Raw genomic sequence first — 21173 nt, forward strand, 5'->3', positions numbered from 1 at the left:
TCACAATAGCGAACGTACATTGCCAGAGTTTTGATAGACACGCGAAGAGGAAATAATCGCCACTGAGATGGCCGTACCATCTGAGTGCTGCGTAGGTATTATAATAATATCTAGTTTACTTGACTAGCCACGCGCCGCGCTACAATGAAGATATTTATAATAACCCCGCTTAACGCTGTCCCGCTTAAGACGGATCGCAACGTGATGTTTTCACACATATTTCTTTGAACAAAGACTCCTTGCTAAGGATTACTTCCCAAAAATAAGTTTACTGCAGATGAAGTTTCATTTCCGTACATTTTTTTTAATTTTAATTATTTGTGAATTTAACAGATCAGTAATATCAAGTTATACACATATACAAATACTACAAACCAAGTACCTACTTGTACTGTTCCAATTCCTATTTGCATTAAAATACTATTAAAAACCCATAATTCATTTTTTCAAAGGTCTTCATTTATTATATAATTATTGGAACGTTAATTTTATCCTTCGCGTTAAGCAAGATCTTACTGTATTAACATGTTTGATTTTATTCTTTAAACTCTATCCACAACCATATGGTGCATGGGGTATCGCATCGGATAGACTTAGTGTAAACTTGATATCGAAGGCAAGGTGATCAGTCCTGCCCTTTTGATTTTTGGATATAGGAGTATAACTTATCTCTAATGCAATACAGATGACGTAATTGAAGGAGCTCAGGGTGAATAAAGTCACTACTATGTGGGAAAGGAAATGGAGGAGGGACGTAGGAAGGAAAAATAAAAGAAGTAAACTGGGCAGCAATGGCTAGGGCACTTGTACTAATTTGTTTAACTTGGACATTGCTAATTTATATCTCTAGAAGAAAAACATGGTTTTACTCGAGTTAAATATGAATTTCCGTCACAAGTAAATACTTTAATACACTGTTTTAGATCAATACCCGGTTTCATTGCTCTCGCGGCATTATCAGACTAATAAAAAATTGATTTTCATTAAATCTCATATACACTTGTGGAAGCTTTAAAAATGTACACTGAAATTTTATTGCGGAGTTCTGACTTTTATGTACATGCATTGGGTACAATTTTGTACTACAATAGCTTTTTTTTATTTATTGAAAAACTAGTTCCCTTTGGAACTTTTGTGTTAAGAAAATTGTTACCTACTGTATTTTCAAAAATCGCGCGGTGTCACTTAATACTTGGATACTATTAGGCAGCTAAATCGTGTATTGCCATTTATCTAAATAATTATTTTACGTACCTGACTAAATGTCAAAACGCCCATAAAATATCATTTAATAGCCATAATACATTTTAAGTAAAAAAAAAAAAAACAACAGTGTTTATAATGGCTGGAATGGCTGCTTGTCATCGCGTTGAAATGCTTCTGTTTTCATGACTTATTCTGCGTGTAAAACCTTACGAATCAAAAATAAATACACATTTTATATCTCCGGTGATTATTTCAGTCGATTCCCTTCCGCTTAACTTTATACACAGACGATATCGTTTGTCTGAAGAGGTAAATATTATATCAGCTCTTCGCATTTATATTAAACGTTTTTATCTTAATTCTTACAAAATAATGTATATTTTAGATAATTATGTTTGTTTGTTTTCGTATATGTTTAGTGCAATTTCGTTAGTCCGCTCAGATTGAACCAATTTTAAGAAAATGAACACGGATGAAACATAGTGACAAATGTCAGAATTGTAGTGCGCGCGGCGTGTTCTGCCCCGTTTGGAGGTATTCTGAATTATGATATTCCTCCGGGATATTCGAGTTATGTTACTGCCTGTCAATTAATAAATAACCAACCCAATGTTGAATAAAAATTGGCAGGGCGCCAACATATTTCTAAAAATACTTTACACGCTTCTAGTTTATCTCTGAACTTAACTTGAATGACTGAAAGTATAGACTTTATTCGGTAAATGTTGGTATTTTATCAGATGTAAAGTGTTATGTCAGGATGAGGCAACCGGGCAATCAGCAGTTTAGGAGTTCCCTGCGAAGCAGAGACTCCTCGTCTACCACGGAAAGTGATCCGAGAGAGAAAATCAAAGATTGTTTTAGGAAGTTTATCGCCTTTATGTGCACTCAAGTAGGAGTCGGTGGATTGGTCGTGTGCTACGCCATCGTGGGAGCCTTCGGCTTCCAGAGTATCGAAACGCAGGAAAAGAATCCCCACTTCGAACATCTCGAGAACTTGAGGCGGAATTGTGTCTCGGAACTGTGGAATGTGACTGCTAATGAGAATATTTTCAATGAATCCATCTGGATACACGAAGCTAATGTTGTGTTAAAGAGATTTCAAGATGGATTTTCATCTACTGTTTTAAAGGGGTACGATGGCCGTACAACAGATGAAATTTGGTCATTTCCCGGTGCTTTAATGTTTTGCCTTTCCGTGTTTACGATGATCGGTTACGGGAACACTGTTCCCAGGACTCCGTGGGGGAAGGGAATCACCGTAGCGTATGCCGGCCTCGGAATACCTATATACATTCTTTACTTCATGAACATGGGTAAGGTATTAGCCCAAACCTTCAAGTGGCTTTATACGATCATCCACGAATGCAGTCACGAAAGAGAATTAGACTACGGGTTTGAAAATGGTGGCCTCCCTCCAATAAGAAAGAAGATAATTGTCCCTTCCACCGCCTGCCTGTGGGTTATAAGCTTCTACGTGCTCTGCGGCACTATAATGTTTGCAGAATGGGAGGAATGGAACTATCTGGACTCCACATACTTCTGCGTCACTAGTCTCTGCAAGATTGGCATCGGAGACTTTGTTCCCGGAACTAAAATAAAAGACTCCCGCAGTAGTTCGCAGACCAAACTAATAATAAACTTTGTGTACATGCTGCTCGGAATGGGACTAATAGCCATGTGTTACAATCTGATGCGAGAAGATGTCCGAGTGAAAGCGAGAGAACTCAAAGAGGACATGAGGCAATGTTTGGAAGACGTTCAGAACAAGTTCACCCGATGCATCGGGATGAAAAGATACCCGAGAAACATGTGATAAAAGAACTATTACATTTATATAAAAGTGCTAACTAGGGTAGCAGTGTATAAATCAGCTTTTCAATATATTCACTCCTTAACTTGATTTCTTTATATATTTAAAATTTGCTGGTGTTCTCTTTAAGCATTTGTTACTGCAGTGAAATAACTAGGCGTGAAAGTATATTTAAACAAAATTGTATTATTATTTTTTGTTTCATGATTAATGTGTGTTCATATATATTTTGAATAAAACACTAACGTATTGTGGTGTAGATACTTTATCGGCTTTGCCCTCCACACATACACCACGTCGGAGTATAAAATAAACCCACACACATAGAAACGTCGCTTAAATAAGCTCTTTGTAATCCACGGTAGCCTTACTAACTATGTGCAGAAAGAAATGAAAATAAGCTTATTCAATTGAATTAGATTGGATTTAATAAAAACCCGAAAGTCACTTCATCCTGGCATTGTGATTTGAATAAACGTGTAAAAATGGCTTTCATTTTGCCAAATTTCACATTAATTCGGCTAATATATCAAAGCTTCGTTGCAGCATTTAAGGCCTATTATTTTAATTTGAATTAGCACTTATTGATAAGTTTATTTGTGAAAGGTTTTATGTATGTGATGCTGCTATTTTAGCATTGTGTGTGTGTTTTCCTCGTTGGTAGTATGTAACGGTGTTGGTTTTATGAACCCAGTGAACAGGAGACGGATGGTGAGGGCTGATGTTGTCTCCAATGCCTCCGATAAGACTGTGTTCTGTGGCGGGCTACGATGGGAGAGTCAATGATGTGGTCTTCTGTCCTCCCGCCATTCCTTCCTACGACCACTCCACGGTGGTATACTTTGGAGGAGATGTTCAGGTAAGCCATAAATGATTTTAAAAAAACTTATATTTCTAAATATAACTAGATATAAAAAACTCAGTGTGGAGGAACAAATACATGAGAATAGAAAGTAAAATAAAAACATACAAAACATGTGTTCGACCAATAGCCACTTATGGGATTGAGGCAAGAGCAGATACTTCTAGAACTAAATCTCGACTTCGAACCTCCGAGATGAAGACTCTCCGATCCATAACCGGAAACACATTGTGAGACCGAGTAAGAAATACCGACATCCGGAGCATGTGTAAGACGGAGGATATTGTGAGGTGGGGACGACAATGAAGGCGATACTGGAATGATCATGTAAACAGAATGTCAGATGACAGACTTCCACGTATCGCCCTTGAAGGAATCCCTGAAGGACCAAACCCCCAAGCAGACCTCCAAAAAGGTGGACAGCTGGGAGTCAACATCCCAAGAGCTACAAACGGAGGCACAAACAGACCTTAGGATCTAGAAAAAGAAAAAGGAGACTAGATATATATGCTGTAATAATAATAATAATAATAATAATAATGAAAAATTTATTCCAGCTTGACTAAGTGATGGGTGTAATACTTAATCAGCCATATCTGTTTTACAACTATAGTATTATATTATAATTATATGAAATGAAAATAATTTACAACAAAAAGCAACCTTACATTATAAAGTATAATGTAGTGAATGTTGAGCACACCAAGAGTATAATAAATATTTAAAATCAAAATAATCAAATCAGCCCTTTATATACATGGCTCTTCCGATAAGTTGAGTGCTCAAAAATACCTCTTGGGTTTTGTAGTGCTTATGCGTAGGTACTGTTAAAATCTTGAATATTGTATTTTATTTTTAGGATTTTCCCGAAATAATGAAATCACACCGCGACAATAAAAACTACATAAAATGGAACTTGGAAAATATGGCTTCTATGCTGAATGTCAATTTCCCTCGATCTCATATAGTTGTCGTACGACCGTCCAGGTAATTAAGTTATTTCACTATTATTTTGGATATGAAAAGCAAACATAACACTTTGGATGGCGATTAGACCAATATTAATAACATTGTTGATACTATGATAGATCTTAAACTAACTAACTAACCGTCACGCTGCTTTACCGCAGGGGTAGGCAGAGAGAATAAAGCGCCACACCACTCTGTCCTTGCAAACATTCTTCGCCTCTTCCACATTCATGCATCTCCTCATACATACCCGCCGATTGTTACGACTCCTAACCTGACCACTTTAAAGTATTTGGCATACCTGATCGTGCCATAATTTTCTCGGTCTTCCTCTGCTTCTTTTCCCGCTAACATTCGCCTCATAAATTTGTTTTACCGTTCTTTCCTCACTCATTCGCTCCACATGTCCAAACCATCTCAACACACCTTTTTTAATTTTATCGATAATGCTTATCTCAGCTTTGCATTCCTTCCTTATTTCACCATTCGTACATCTATCATACATCGTTTTGTTGCACATTCTTCTGAGAGATCGCATTTTGACTGCATTCAGTCAGATGATAGATCTTAATTGGTGTTTTTCTCCTTCTATAGTATAGTGGGTTGTGGATTTGGTCATAACACTTCTAACGATAAGAGTTGAATGACTCATTTCTCTGGTTTATCGCCATAGTAAAATTGGTGTGAACCAAGTCATCCATGGAGCATTATTGAGTTGGGTGTGTATTCAGATCCTTGGCATAGGAGTGAGTCAGGCGACTTTCTTCGAGAGCGAAATATTGAATCTCTTAATTTATATTTAGCTCCGAACAACTATCATCTGGCCCACTTCCCTGTCAGGACTATGAATACAAACTTGATACAATTCTCTTCCATGGGCGATTTGGTTTATTACGACGTTATAGCCCAGCTACGTTTACCTATTTAACCTGTTTTTGAAAAATTTTCTGATTTAACACACTTAGGACGGGAAAGATATAATATCTATATAATATCTATATATAATATCTACCCATTTGATCGATTGTTTAAGGACGAGAAGACTATTTTTATATTATGTACAAATCTCTTTGTTAAGGTCTAACTATATGTACACTGTTATCAAATCCCGTCGCCAGTGGTCCACAGGCGTAAAAAACACCCGTCCGAAATGTGTTAATTCACATTTTATCATTGAATGCATTTATATTTTGATTGACTTCAGTAAAAGTGGTACATTAGGGTGCTATTTTTCCACCATATTCTGCATTTCGCTTCATTGAGAAAACATTTACTTCATTTTGGGAGAAGGTGTGGAAGGTTTACTTGATCTTTCTTCAATGGATGAAATTTCTCTGTTTATTCCAGCTTTTTGTTTTTTCCAAAATACTGGCAAATATTGTATCGTTTTTTGACATCAAAGCATGTCAAATGCAGAGGCTGATGAATATAGAGGTTCCACTGTAATATATTTTTACTAATAATGAACATTTTTATTTTCTTTTACAGGATGGAATACAAGACATTTAGCTGTTATAACAATTTCGTTCCAAGTAACAATGCAGGAGTTCCCGATCACATAATTACACATCACGCACTGCAGCATTTAGAAAGGTATCTAGCTAATTTGTTCTCATTATGTATATTGTGAATCGGGTTCAATTTTTAATATAAACATTAGGGCGTGGCATAAAATAACAGCCCGTGTAATTATCATACGAGGAACTACAATATCAAAATATATTTTATTGACAGCAAAACATGGGCATATTTGGATTTGTCTGTTAAATTACAACTTATAGCATTACAAAAAACAACAAAAAAACTCACCCCCTGTATCCTACCCTAATCTAGTTAAAATCATTATAATCTCTAGCAAATTACCGTCGCTCTAGATCCATGTGTCAAAAACCAATATCGAAAGCAGAATTTCATTGGTGAGAATGCAGGGGCTGAGGGTTCTCTTAACAGTTTTTTTTATTAAAGAGGTTTCGTAATGAGGTAAATTTTTCACAGGATTTGTGAATACTATCTAACTGAGCTAGTAACAAATTGCTGTTTTAGTTTTTCTTTGCAGTTTTTGTTTTGTGGAAAAATCTGATTTCAGAGATTTATGTACATACATTATTGTTTACTTGTAAATGCACCTGGTTTATTATATTGTCCATACCAACCTGTGTTTTACATTTCAGATTACTTCAGAGTGTCACAAATAAAATAAAAACAATGCCAATTTCCGAGCTTAGAGAAATGATAACTTCTTCACTGGCTAATCAACAATGTTATATGGATCTGGATATATTGCAAGTAAGTTTGATGTATTTTTAATGATTATTCTGAAAAATTTTGATTTGGACAAATGAAAATTTACAAATAATTCACAAGATACCATATGTTTTGATTAAGCTATAGTGTGCAGCATTATTTGGTGCTGAAAAAGCCATCATACTGTACTTGCATTTGTATATATACACGGTGAAACCTCTCAGATCTAGCATAATTCGTTCCAGAATCTTACTCGCTAAGCGAAACATTTTTTGTTTGGACTCGCGCGGAAGTCCCGGGTCATAAGTGAATGTCGTGAAAAAGAGACTTGCTTTTTCTCTGTAACTCGTTATGTAAATTATTCGTTATGAGAGATTCCATTGTACTTGATATGTATATTTATTTATTTTATATGAATTTAAGGTTACCATTGAGTCAGCTAATGTAGCGAATAAACAAGAAATAACCACAATTGACACGCCCACAACATTATTGCAAAGAGAACTAGAGAATACGAGAAATCTTACGGTGACCACTTCATCATACAACGAACCGCACACGCAGACTAACAACGCAATACCCGACCATCATGTCACTATCACTTCCACCAAACACAATAACACCGATGGCGACAAGACCCTGGAGGAGTTCCAGAACCAGGGGGGTGTCATACAGACAACGAATTCCAGTCAACCGGCCAGCGTGCTGGTGTCGCCGCAATGCCAGTCCGCTATCGTCGTAAATCCTCAATCCGCCAACTCGGAGCAGTCGCACAATACTCCCGAAGAGAGCAAGGGCAAGGATGGCAGCGCGCCGAATTTCAACACCCTCTGGTGGCGGGACGGATTGGCCCTCGACAAGGCCAACCTCATCCTCATCGGATTCAGCAAGGGCTGCGTAGTGCTGAACCAGCTCATATACGAGTTTCACTACCTGAAGACATTGACGCCCGACGACAGCACGATGATGAGGTTGGTCTCGAGAATATCGGAGATGTATTGGCTGGACGGGGGGCATGCTGGAGGGAAGAATACTTGGATTACATCCAGAAGTCTCTTGGAGACTCTTACAAGACTAGGTATGTTAAAAAATAAATAAAATTCATGGGATATAAATACAATAGCAAATAAAAGTTTGAGGTTTCAAAGGACAAATTGTATTTATGAAATTTGTAAAAAAAATTGTAAAAAATTATTGCGTAGTTGAAAGTCCCACAGGACTCTAATAGCCGAGGGTATGGCGGGATATTCCCTCAAAACTCAAAATATTCTTCTACAATGTTTGAAAATACATAATTAAAAGTATCTAATCCAAGATGCAACTTTATATATACGTTTTCTGATTTAGTTTTTATGGACAATGACATGGTTTAGCGTTTCGATGGTGATTTTCTGGGTTATTATTCCATAGGTTGTTAGCGCTTTGGCCAACATTCAGACTGCATTGCAGTGACCATCAATGTGGTTCAAAACATCATAAAAATGTGTAAATGATGAACAGCATAATAACTCTTAAAAATTCATTTAATCTGTATCGGAATGGAAAAAAAATTAAGAAGCTATCGAAATAGTCACTGATCATAATGTTTTCATCCTCAGATATAAAGATATGGATTCACGTGACACCGTATCAGGTGCACGATGAGCGAAGAGCCTGGATCCGAAGAGAAGAGAGAGCTTTCACCGAACTACTCCAGCAGCTGGGGGCCAAGGTCTCTCGGACTCTTCACTTCGATGGCGCGTCACCCAACCTGTACATGCACTTCGAAATCCTCAATGTCTTCAGAAGTCCCGACCACTTGTTGGCACAAGTATCGGAAAAGTAACGCACTCAAATGTTACTAACCCATACATTGCCCCCAATTGTTGGAAATTGGTGTTTTTTAAACTTTGTAATATATTTTTTTTATTGTACGCACGGGTAATACATAATATGTACAGACTAGTGATGTAAAATAAGAGAGTATAAGAAATAAACAAGAAATGTCCAAATGTCGTTTTCTATCGCTCAGTTTTAAGATCTAATTAGCAAATTTATTTTGAATAATTTCCTATGGATTTTATTCATTGCAATATTTAAGAGTATTCCATATTCGCTCTATTGGAAAATCCACAGATATCATTTCAGTATCAATGAAAATTCCATAGATATCTTCATAATATAGAAGGAAATTCCACAGAAATCATTACAGTTGAAAAATACATACATACCTTTGTATGTATTTTTTGTAGAAGTCATTGCAATGAGGAAAAATCTATGGAAATCATGACAATGTACAATACAAATATATCCAAATTCCATAAGTCATCGCATTCATTTCTACATATTTCATTCCTGTCTATTGTATTGGAATTTATAAATTTCTCTATGGATTTTAAATATTGCTAGTTCGGTGGTATGAATATAACACAAGGACAGTATCTTAATTGTAAATTAATTGTAATGGGATGATATGCATAATATATAGGCTTCATAGACTATGCAATTATTTGTTAGCCGTCAAATGAGATTATATCGCAGTATTATTCGTTCCAAATTATAAGGCTCAATGTAAACAAATACGTTACTTCTATGTTCAATGTTATATTTGTCTAAATGTAGGCCTTTGAATAATTTTTAAAGGCCAGTTTGCACTGTAGAATATTCGACGTACATATGTAGTTTCATTGTTAAATTTGTGTGTTTATGTCATACGTGTAAACTACATAATATACCACTATTTGGTGTCAAATATCTGTGGTCACAAGGAAGGGGTTACATGGATATTTTATGTATAAAATAATTCAATTTTAGAATTATACATTGCAAATGGACAAAATAAATTTATTAATATTTATTAAAGACATCACATATTAAAGATATACATGTAGATAATTTTATCTTCCTTGTGATCACAAAATGGTGATAATTCGTACATAACTTATGTATATGTAATATATTTGGAATAAAGATGTCAATTTAAAATGGAAACATTTATATGGTGGAGCTCAATGAATAGTTTCTTACTTAGAGAAGTGTGTAAATACACAACCATATTATTTTTCTATAAATGCACATTAGAATATGTAAATGCGCTCTTTTTTATTAACCTTTTCCGGTTCGCCAAAATTTAAAAAAATCTTTTAGACAGTTACATTCCAATTGGAAAAAAATCTTTTGTCTCTGCTCCACTTACTGTTGTAATAGATACGAGTGATAAAAATGTAAGCTTGGAATTTGAATAAATAATACTAATGATGAAAAAAAATGTCGAATAACATCCGACATGGGACCTAAGAGGAAAAAATCAATGTCGAATGAGATTCGACATTGGACCAGTAAGGGTTAATGTATTTGTAATTTTTTCATTTGTTAAAATGTTGACTTATTGCTCTCGAGTCATGAATATGAAAAAAATAATTGAGATCCCAACATACATGAAGAAGGATATGGAAGTCTGGGCATTAACAGGGCTTCCGACCTGTCATAGGCTGGTTGATCACTTTACACACGTCCAACACTCACCAATTTTTTACCACCACACTACTCAAATTTTTGTAACTCCTACAGTAAAATTTTTTGTAACTCCTAGAGTAGACATGTGTAAAGTGATCACTTAACCAGCCTATGACAGATTGTGAGCTTTGTAAATGCCCAGACTTCTATATTCTTCTTCATCTATGTTGAGATGTAAAAAATAACTCCTAAGCAGACATAATTCTGATTTGTGAATAAGTATTTGGACACACTCAAACTGTTATAAATGAAAAATTGTATTGCATATTGGCTAAGTATAAACTAGAAATATATAGAAGACCTCATTTGTATGCATTACAAAAAAGTGAGATAAAATAACACCGTAATATGTAGTCATTTAGCAATAATTTTTAACTCCAAACAACAGCCTTTTAGGCTGTCAAATTTATTTGAATAAAAATTTAGACTTCACACAGTTTTGTCTAGTTTTTATATAATTATTTTGTGTGATATCGGCTTCACACTTGAATTTTTATTGTTTTTTTTTTTTATGTGTTTTTGACAGCACTACTGTTGAAAAACTACTAAATAGGTTTTATAGCGAATACATTTTAATTTACAATACTACTTTATTTTTGGTTTATCTGTGATATTGTATAAGAAAGTATAAAATTTTACTAACCAATCATCACACCTCTTCCCCACAGGGGTAGGTAGAGAGAATAGAACTCCATACCACTCTGTCTTTGCAAACGTTCATCGCTTCTTCCAGATTCATGTATCTGCTCATACATACCTGGCGATTATCTCGACTCCTGGCCTGGCCGCTTTCAAGTATTTTATATGTCTGATTGTGCCAAGTTTTCCTCGGGTCTTCCTCTGCTTCTTTGTCCAACTACATTCGCCCCTTAAATTTGTTTTACCGTTCTTTCCTGACTCATTCGTTACACATGTCCAAACCATCTTAACATACCTTTCTTAATTTTATCAATATTTTATCTCAGCCTTGCATTCTTTTTTTATTTCACCATTCGAACATCTATCTTACTTTGTTTTGCCGTACATAAAATTTAAATGATAATTTTACCAAATGAAAGTTAATAAAAAAACTCACTGAAATAAGTACAGTTCACAGAAATTAATACTTCTGATACAATTTAGTTCACAAGAACTCTTGCTGAGATTGAAAAGTTGATTTCAATGCTGGTATCGCATTGCAAGGATATTTTTAACAATAATATAATTTAAGACATTCTTTATGCATTGTAGCACTATATATAATACACATTACCATGATATGGAAGCAAACAATGAACTTAATACTTGCTCAAAAATCAACACCATTTAAAATGGCTGATTTTCACATTCAAGACTTTGTTTCGTGTGCATTAATTTATTTACACTACATGTTTTCTCTAAAAGAATGTTCCTGCTAACAAATTGTATTATAATCTATTAATTTTTATGGGATTTTGAATACAAGTAGGTCTTCAAAATATTCATAGCTGCATCTTCAATTGTTTTTATTTAACCCTACCGTGCAAATGGTGCTGTATCAAATAATAGTGTTATCTCTCCTACGTCTACCATTACATGAAGGCTAGGTGATTTTTTTAATACTCAAGTCCAAGTATTATAGTTTAAAAAACCTTGGTTAGTCAAACCCGAGACCTTATGCATGGTAGTACAAAATGCTTACCGTGATTTGAGAGCGGATAAAAAAATCCTTTTACAATACTAAATAATATTAATTTCATTAATTGATTCGGCAGTCACTTTGTGGTAAAACCTATCCATTTTTAATTAAAGTTTTACTTAATAAATACCACTTTTTCTTAAAATCTACTGTGGCACGTTCTTCGATGCATTCTGCATCATTTTCAAACACCGTATACGGTGTTTGAAAATTATGCGGAACGCATAGAAACACGTCACAGTAGATTTGAAGAAAAAGTGGTATTTACTAAGCAAAACTTTCATTAAAAATAAATAATACATATTAATCTAGCATTTGAAAACTTTGTAAATTTGTGGATTTTTGTTGGGATATATTTATTTTGTTTGGAACATTAAACTGAAACAATTTCTGTAAATGGGTGTCAAATTTTGTTTTTTTTTTGTTCACACAATAATGCTGATAACAATTTACAGCCATGAAAAGGTAATGGTTACAGTCTGTTCACAGTTATTTTACCTCCATTTTTTTTTAAATTATTTATACTGCTAAATAAATAATTAAAAAAAACTAGAGGTAAAATAACTGTGAACAGACTAATGTTAACCCATAACCATAATAATAACGTTGAATTAAATTATTTAATCATTGTAATATTAATAATAACATTGAATTAAATTGAAATAATTCACAACCGTAATAACATTGTGAGGTATTTCATTTAGAAATACCTAATTCTGCTAAATAACATTACCAATTGAAATACCTAACCTCAAACAAACTATCTATTGTGTTGCCATAAAAAAATGCAAACATCAGATCAAATTTACTATATTCTTGATAGTCTTTATTAGTTTTTACAAAAAATAAAACTTTATTTTATTAGCATTTGGAATTAAAATGCTCGAGTTTTTAAATGTGGATTTGATTAAATATGCATTCATAATTATGTTTCTGTTTTATTTTATATTATTTAATAATATAAGTAACTAAAGTACAAAATGTTTCCCGAATATGTTAATTAACATGTAGTTACACAAAAATGCAAATTGTGTATATGTATAGGAACTTTTACTTTGTGTAATACTTCATAAAATGTATTTAAATGTTTCTTTATAAGAGTGTCATTTCCTCTATTTTCAATGGAGCATCATAAGCTGTTACTTAAAGGACGGTTTAAAATTTCCTTCGAGATATCTTCTGCTAACCTTAGTCTGCACCCAATAGTACATAGGGCAACGCATTTAAATGACACAGTGGATCTTGATTGTTAATTACATGAAGGCAAGGTTATGAGGTGTTATGTTACAAAAATTCTTGCTTTTGCTTGTGGAATACAATACGCAAGCATTTGACGGATAGCCTTGCATTTTTGTAATTTTACATTGAGAGAATGCTCTCCAAATCGTGCTCACCCACTAATCTGTGTAGAGAACTGATTAAAAATACGTTACGCTGTATATCCACTATGAACACGTGTTCTGTCATTGCTACTTGTGGATACGTTCACATACTCTGTATGTGTAACGGTTCCATCAACAGCAATATGTCTCAATCGGAGCCAACAGCACACATTTGGGGAGGAATGTGGTATGCTTCATTAGCGATTCCATTTATTTCTTGAGATAGGTCTCACAGTACCATATTTTTACTTCCATTTTTGAAGGTAACAATCTTAAAAATTTAAAGGATTTCTTGTAATCTTCTTGTAAACAATATACTAATATGCGAGTCAATAATTCAAACGACTTGTTTGACAGATACACATTGTCTCTATTCCAAATGTTGCGGATGTGTGAAATTCTAAACGTAGTGGATACCCAGCTTTAGAAAGCATCAAATGAAAACATTCATATATGTAACTTTGTTTTAAAATAACTATAAATTATAGTGATTTTAAAACAAAGTAACATTTTAATTATAAAATGGAAAATCACAAAGTAAGTGCTTCAAATATAACTCATATGAAAACATTCATCTCTTGCTACGCATTGTTGTCCAAATTTTGACCTCTAGTCATAAATTAAAGCATGGGCTCATTAGTTTTTATTTTATGTCAAAACTTCCTTCCTACATATTTTACATAAGCATTAAATACTTACCCTAAGCTTAAAAAAACTATTCATTGTTATCTGCATATACGATTAATTAATGTACTAAAAAGATTAAATTGTAGTTATAATAATTTAGGAAAAATCTCTTGGATCTTTCATATGATAATTATACTATTGTGTTTGTAAATGGTGGTAAATCTATAATTGTATTGAATGTAAAACTAGAATTTTAAGAGAACTTAAATACATATAGATATATTGACATAACTTTTCTATTGTACATACATATTATCAATATTAAAATTACGAATTCAAATATACGTCCTGATAAGAATGTGTTAGAATATAGTGTTTTTACTTTAATTATTAAGATGTCTGTATGCATTTTTACTGTGCCATTTTCAGAAATCGTAAAATGCTTTTTATAATTCTTCCAAGTGATTTATTTATTGAAGCATATGTAAATTATATAAGAATTTAAATTGCATACATGTAAAATGGATGACAGAGTATTCTCAGAGACATTTATATTATCAGAGATAACAGTAGAAGATCACTAGGTTTCGGATTACTACAGATTGTTGAATTTTAATAAATAATTGGACTCCAAAAACAAATCAGTCAGGTTTTTATATTTCTTAGTGTACAGCTCAGTAATAGTTTCCAGAGTTTTTTTGGAATTCTTCGTGCATTTATAAAAATCCTAAAAATCAATATTTTACTTTGTCATTTTCAAAATAGAAAGTATGTTTGTGGAAAGTTGGCACCATTAAAACTCTAAATTAAAACATTAATTTTCTTTTCTAGTACCAAACCATTGAAAGAGTAGTAGTGTTTTAGTATTTTGGCAGCAATTTTAATGACTAGAGTTTGATCCTTTGCAGGCAACATTAGTACCAATATGCTGTGTTCTTAGATTAATTTATTTTCTACTTTAATAATTTGAAAAAAAAACCCTCTAGTTGAATGATTGCTGTCACGAATTCCTAAAATTGTATTTAGACCTGTCTAATGTCTGACTATAGAGGCTCCAATAAATTATTTGTGTATTATAAACGCATTATTTTTCAATATTTCACTTGCAGCTTTAAATTTATGCATACTTAACTCTATTTAACGTTATTATGAATTATAAATGTAATATTGAGTTATTATCATTATTGATGATAATACCTGTCATCTTTTTAAATACTTATGCATAGATTCTTCCCGAGTATTGAGAGAATCTAAATTGGCACTTACTTTTGTGTTTGTATGTATATATTTTGAATTAGACAAGCTAGTTTTTTCCAGATACACTCTTGTATAGCTGCACTTAGGCCTAATGAAATGGTGCATTTACTTTAAAAGCTTTTTATGTGCAGTATAATTTTTTTAGGTAAGCTCCCTAGCTTTGTTCCTGAAATCGAACAATTTGTTTTAATGGTAATATGTACTTGAAATATTATGTTTGATTTAAATTTTTCATAAAAGAAAACTATTGTATAATAGTAAATATTATAAGTTTACATGAAATAAGAATTATCTTAAAATATATTTTAGATCCAGTTTTGCGGCAGTTTGAAAGTTTGTCACAAAAACCAAGTAAATGACAACATTTTATTTGGTTTCTTTTATAAAAAAATGTGGCGTTTTAGAAAATAAATGCAGCTCCATTGAACAATATTCTTTGTGATTTTTTTATGGCGTCTGATATAAAACAGTTTATTTGGCAGCGTCTCAAACTGCATCATTAGTTGTGATTAGGACAAATGACTCCAGGATTGCGACCATGTGGATATATCTATTTTTCTTTAGCTGCGTGTTGGTAATACCTAATAAGCACTGTACAACATCAGTATGACCAACTTTACCAATATTAAAAGGCATTGCGTATGCACGAATGTTACTTCAAACAAAACATAACCTCTAATTTTTGATATTTAATATTACCAAGGTGTAGATATCTGTTATTAGGACATGGAAAATGTTGTAAATGAAAGTGTATCTTTCACTTTCAGTGGGTTTAAAGACGCAGAAGTTTTAAAATAAAAAAAAAACTAGTTTCTTTGGTATTGAATGATTAAAAATATGGACTTATTTTACGACTTAACTACATGTAAAACTATCCACCTGGGATCGCACAGCAGCTATATCAATACAGTGGAACGTATAAAAAAAAATTTTAAGTAAAAAAAAATCATTTGGTACCTGGGAACTACTACCCAGAAAGGTAGCTTTTTTAAAGTGTATTTTACATTTTAATTATTTCAATTTGTTTTTTACTTCAATAAAATTTACTATCTTTTTATAAATAATTACGTTTCACACTGGCAATATTGATTAATTAAAATTTGATTGGCATATAGAATCTTTTCAAATAAAACTATTGCATTTGTGTAAATGTAAATAATGTGTAATAAATAGCCGTGTTTCCAAATTATTATTATATGTATAAAAAGCTGCGTGGTATGGAGATGATATGGAGTCTCAGTTAAAATAAATGTCATCCTTTTATCGAATTTTTGCAATGATTGTTATCCTGGCATTCAGTATTCTTTACAATCTATTTTATAATATCTATAGGAGGTGAAGAATCTCAAATCCAAATTTCTAGTGTTCAAGAAAGACAAATGGTAATTATGTAGAAATTAAATGACAAAAAATATTTGTTTCTCCTGAAGACTTTTGGATTTACAATTTTTTATCTTGCACCTAGAGATGTTACGAAACGAAATAATCATTCAGCCAATATTTGATGCAGTCAAATATCAAATGCCTTAATCTTTTTTCTGTATTAGATTAGATAAAAGGCAAAAAACAAATTTCAATACTGAATATTTTTGTACTTTTACTATAATTTTAAAAAATATATGAATTTAGTTGATGTGCAATACTTTATGGGTGTACGATAAGTTATTTACGCAGTCATAATTTTGATTATTTTTATAAAAAGCAAAATTAAAGATAAATTATATAAATTCCTACCCAGCATCTAATAGCTGCTCCACACTATAAAAAAAGTGGTTGTCTATGATTCCTAATAATATTACTTCAATTTTGTAATTTTCCTGTACTACCAGAAAACTCATAGACAATCTTCTTCAGTAATGAATTTGGGAATGCAGAGGGTAATAAAACATCAATATGCCTATTAGATAAATAAAAATAAATAATATTATCCAATGTTGAAGTCTTTGACATAAAAATTATTGCTGTGACTCACATTGTACACTTTATAAAAAAAGAAAACATAATATTTAATATCTCCATACCACGCTAAATATGTACATTGTTAAGAACACTTGTATGTACATTTGTACTCATTTGATTAAATAAATTTTCAATGTGATTGGATTCAGTTTTTGTATAAAAAGTGTAAATGATTTTTTTAATGATATAAATGTAATGTAATATAAAGATGTCCGCAAATGGTTGTATTGAATTTAAACTAATAAAATGTTTTTAATAATATTTATGGCTTTTAATTTTCACACTCTTGAGAAACTGAAAAATATTATTTTTTCTCTTTTTTTCCTTGAAAGTGTATCTTCTTCTTCAAACTCTTATCCACACCCTATTGGTGCATAGGGCACTGCATCATATAAACTCAGTGTTATCGTTAACACATGAAGGAAAGGTGATCAGCCCTCCGCTTCAGGTACTAGTCCAAGGTAATATTGAATAAATATCAGAGTGAAAAAATCACTTATACTTATTTGACTCCCCCCCCCTTGGGAATCAAACTCAGGACCTCCAGTACGGTAGCCAGGCTTGCTGACCATTACACTACCTAGCGGACTACCATATTCACTATAGTATGAAGTGAATTGTAATAGTTTTTAATCTGAAAAAATATGTGGAAAAGCAGTAAAAAATGGTGAAATAAAAGAAAACAATCTCCAGATTTTTGGATTTAGGAGTAATTAAGATCTAATTGGGTACAGATGACGGAAGTAGAGCTCAGGGTGAAGGACATAACTATACGATAAAGAAAATGGAGGAAGAATAGTTGGGTATCGACCCCGGGACCTGCAGAACGATAGCCAAGCGTGCTGACCAGTAATGGAGTAAACTACTGAGGCGGACAGTGGCTGATAATTTTTTATTAATAATTTGCATGGGAATCCAAAAGCAAATCCCAAACTTCGCCATCAATTTGATAAATTTCTTATTTCCTTTAAATCGAACATGCATAAGTAACAAAATTAGATAAGTTTTATAAAAATACTTGGTGTTAGAGTTTCACTTTTTATTTTGTAGCAGACCACCAAGTGCTCTCGCATAAGAAGGTATCTTCAGAATGGAACGCCTTTGGAAGTAAAAAGTGAAACTAAAATACTAAGTACTACTATATTTTTTTTTTAAACCCTTGTCCGCACCCCAATGGTGCATAGGGCACTGCTTCATATAAACACAGTGTTATCTTGATCGTTTACACATGAAGGAAAGGTGATCAGCCCTCCGCTTCAGGTACCAGTCCAGGGTAATATTGAATAAATATTAGTGAAAAAATCACTTATATTTATTTGACCCCCCTGGGAATCGAACCTGGGACCTCCAGAACGGTAGCCGAGCGTGCTGACCATTACACTACAGAGTCGAACAAAATACTAAGTACTACTATAATGTTTGTATAAGTTTTATCAATAATATATGTTTTTTAAAACAATGATAATAATAATTTTTTAACATAGTAAAAAAATGTATTTTCATTTTTAATGATGTAATCCCAGAAGCCTCAGTTTCAAAAGCTTATCTTCAGGAAAAGAGAGTAAGGAATGTAAATTTTGAAAAACACATTTCAAATACAGACCAATTAAAAATAAATGTTTATTATAAATATATGTTTAAAATAAATTAAGAATTAACCCTCACACATAATGAATTACCAGAGCATTAAAAATAATGGATAAAGTAAACCAAATAAAACAACAATATTATTGAAAATTGTTTAATAAGACAACAAGAAGACCAGGTTCACCCCCCACCATCTGCAGTTGGCCATCATAATGACAAACAGCTCAAAAAGCTGCTCTCCGCCGTGACCATCACTCAGGGAGGTGTCCTGCCCAACATCTTGGCAATTCTTCCAGACCGAGAAGAAGGCCTCCTCTTTTTCTCCCCCAGATCTCCGCCTACTTGATGCTCCGAGACCGATTGACGGTGTTTAATTTTTTAGAAAAATGTTTAATCCATCATTATATCACTATCCACGTTTTTATAAGTGCCCTTGAGGTAGTATTTACGAAAATGGCGCTTTATAAATTATTATTACTATCAATTTATAAAAAAATATCTTAAAATAATATTTTACAGCACAGCCCGAGTCCACAAAAAACAACACTTTATACTAAACAAAAATTCTGACATGGTACTTGGAATCTTCGCAGCTTCTTCTGAACATCTAGTGGTAATACGTGTAGAAGTGTTGAATTATTCCACTCATCTGATCCGTCGCAGCAGTCACAGATGCCATCGTTAACATGACTCGATGGAATCACATTCTCCTTACTGCTGTGATGCCGTGGCTGGTACTTGCAGTAAAATTGTCCCACATTACAAGCATTAGTTCCGGGCTCATCGCTGCCATCTTCTGGACAATCACAGTAATTATCATTCACATAAGAGAAGTCTATTTCCAACTTCGATGCGAAACAAGTGAACATTCCGTTTGAATTTGGCTTGTACTTATGCAGATCTCCCAAGCGGGTGCCTCTCACTAGTCCCTTGTTATCAAATACCTCAGTTATTTTCAAATCAAGGGGCTTCGATGTGTAATATATTAATTTCGCCTTTTCGTCAGTCTTTCGCTCTGATTTTGAGAGTAGTAATAAAAAAAGAAATTGGTAGAATATGAAAAAAACAGCAAAGACCAAAAATAGTATTAGAACACAACGTTTCTTCTGTCTAAATATTGAATGTTTGTGTAGAGAATCTTCGCGTTTGAAAAATACATTTTTCATTGTCTTTTTTAACTTTCTATCATAATAATGTGGAAGAATACTGAAATATTTCATCGAGGACGATTTAGCATTTATTATTTGCGAAGTGACAGTTGGTATTGTTTTTAGTGATCACTAAAATTCAGTTATTCAAATTTGATAGTGAAACAATTGAGATCTTTTTAGAATAATATTTCACGCTTTCTTGACACTAATCTTTATTTATATTCGTAAACTACGATGACAACTTTTTTGACATCCAATACGATAACAAAAACACGTCACAACCGTCACTCAAGGTTTTGGGGTTTTGGTGTTTTGCAGTTTTTGACGTTTTGACTGTAGTTTTCCGGCGGATTAAGCCTTAACGCACACGGGAATTTCCCCTTCCATCGAAGACATTTTCCGAATTCGGAATTTTCGTATGAATAGCGTACCACATAAATGAAAATACCCTTTTCCGAATTCAGAATCCCAAAATTATGTAAATTTTTGAAACCCAAATTTAAAAATGGTATTTTCACTGAGAAATATCGGATTAATAAAAGCGACTACGACAGTTTAGCGTGATGAATTTACGCGCAACGTGATCTAGCGCACCAATCCAGCCAAAAGCTATAACCAATCATCCGTTTTATCTTGCTAACCGGACTGCCGGACAGTAAAATTCCGCGTAGTGCACAAGCCTCCCAACGGAGCTTCCTAAAGAAACCACAAGTTCCGTAAAGGAACCACATACGTTCATATTTGTTTATTAACATTATAAAATTCATAATGTTAATAAACAAAAATCAATAATCAACATTTTAGTATTTTCTTCGGAAATAGGGTAAATTGAACGGAATCCCAAATCCGGAATATTTTCTGATTGGTAAGCTAACGGGGGATAATGGTTTTTTATTTTATACATTGATTTGTAAGGGGATCGTAATTGGTTGCAATAATATTCGGATCGTTACATTCGACAAAC

The 21173-nt window shown here is 33.1% G+C and overlaps 2 protein-coding genes across 2 annotated transcripts; both read left to right on the forward strand.

Annotated features, from left to right (window-relative positions):
* Nucleotides 1-1328: 1328 nt before the first annotated feature.
* Nucleotides 1329-10475, forward strand: LOC148311428 (mitochondrial protein C2orf69 homolog). Its single transcript, XM_088256725.1, has 7 exons — nucleotides 1329-1515; nucleotides 3714-3878; nucleotides 4741-4868; nucleotides 6339-6443; nucleotides 7022-7136; nucleotides 7518-8172; nucleotides 8693-10475. The coding sequence occupies exons 2-7, from the start codon at nucleotides 3741-3743 to the stop codon at nucleotides 8917-8919; spliced, it is 1368 nt and encodes a 455-aa protein (XP_088112851.1). The 5' UTR covers nucleotides 1329-1515; nucleotides 3714-3740; the 3' UTR covers nucleotides 8920-10475.
* Nucleotides 1871-3269, forward strand: LOC148311429 (two pore potassium channel protein sup-9). Its single transcript, XM_088256726.1, has one exon. It carries the CDS (start codon nucleotides 1967-1969, stop codon nucleotides 3020-3022), a length of 1056 nt encoding a protein of 351 aa, XP_088112852.1. The 5' UTR covers nucleotides 1871-1966; the 3' UTR covers nucleotides 3023-3269.
* Nucleotides 10476-21173: the final 10698 nt, after the last annotated feature.

Source organism: Brachycentrus maculatus, unplaced genomic scaffold (assembly GCF_059751285.1).
Source record: "Brachycentrus maculatus isolate JH-2025_06_01 unplaced genomic scaffold, ASM5975128v1 h1tg000065l, whole genome shotgun sequence".
Lineage (NCBI taxonomy): Eukaryota > Metazoa > Arthropoda > Insecta > Trichoptera > Brachycentridae > Brachycentrus > Brachycentrus maculatus.

Bases quoted from the DNA above. Each gene is read 5' to 3' on its own strand.
- LOC148311429 (XM_088256726.1), top strand. From the start codon at position 1,967: ATGAGGCAACCGGGCAATCAGCAGTTTAGGAGTTCCCTGCGAAGCAGA.
- LOC148311428 (XM_088256725.1), top strand. From the start codon at position 3,741: ATGTTGTCTCCAATGCCTCCGATAAGACTGTGTTCTGTGGCGGGCTAC. The intron at 4,869-6,338 runs GTAATTAAGTTA...TTTCTTTTACAG, and splicing joins GTTGTCGTACGACCGTCCAG to GATGGAATACAAGACATTTA. The intron at 6,444-7,021 runs GTATCTAGCTAA...TTTACATTTCAG, and splicing joins GCACTGCAGCATTTAGAAAG to ATTACTTCAGAGTGTCACAA.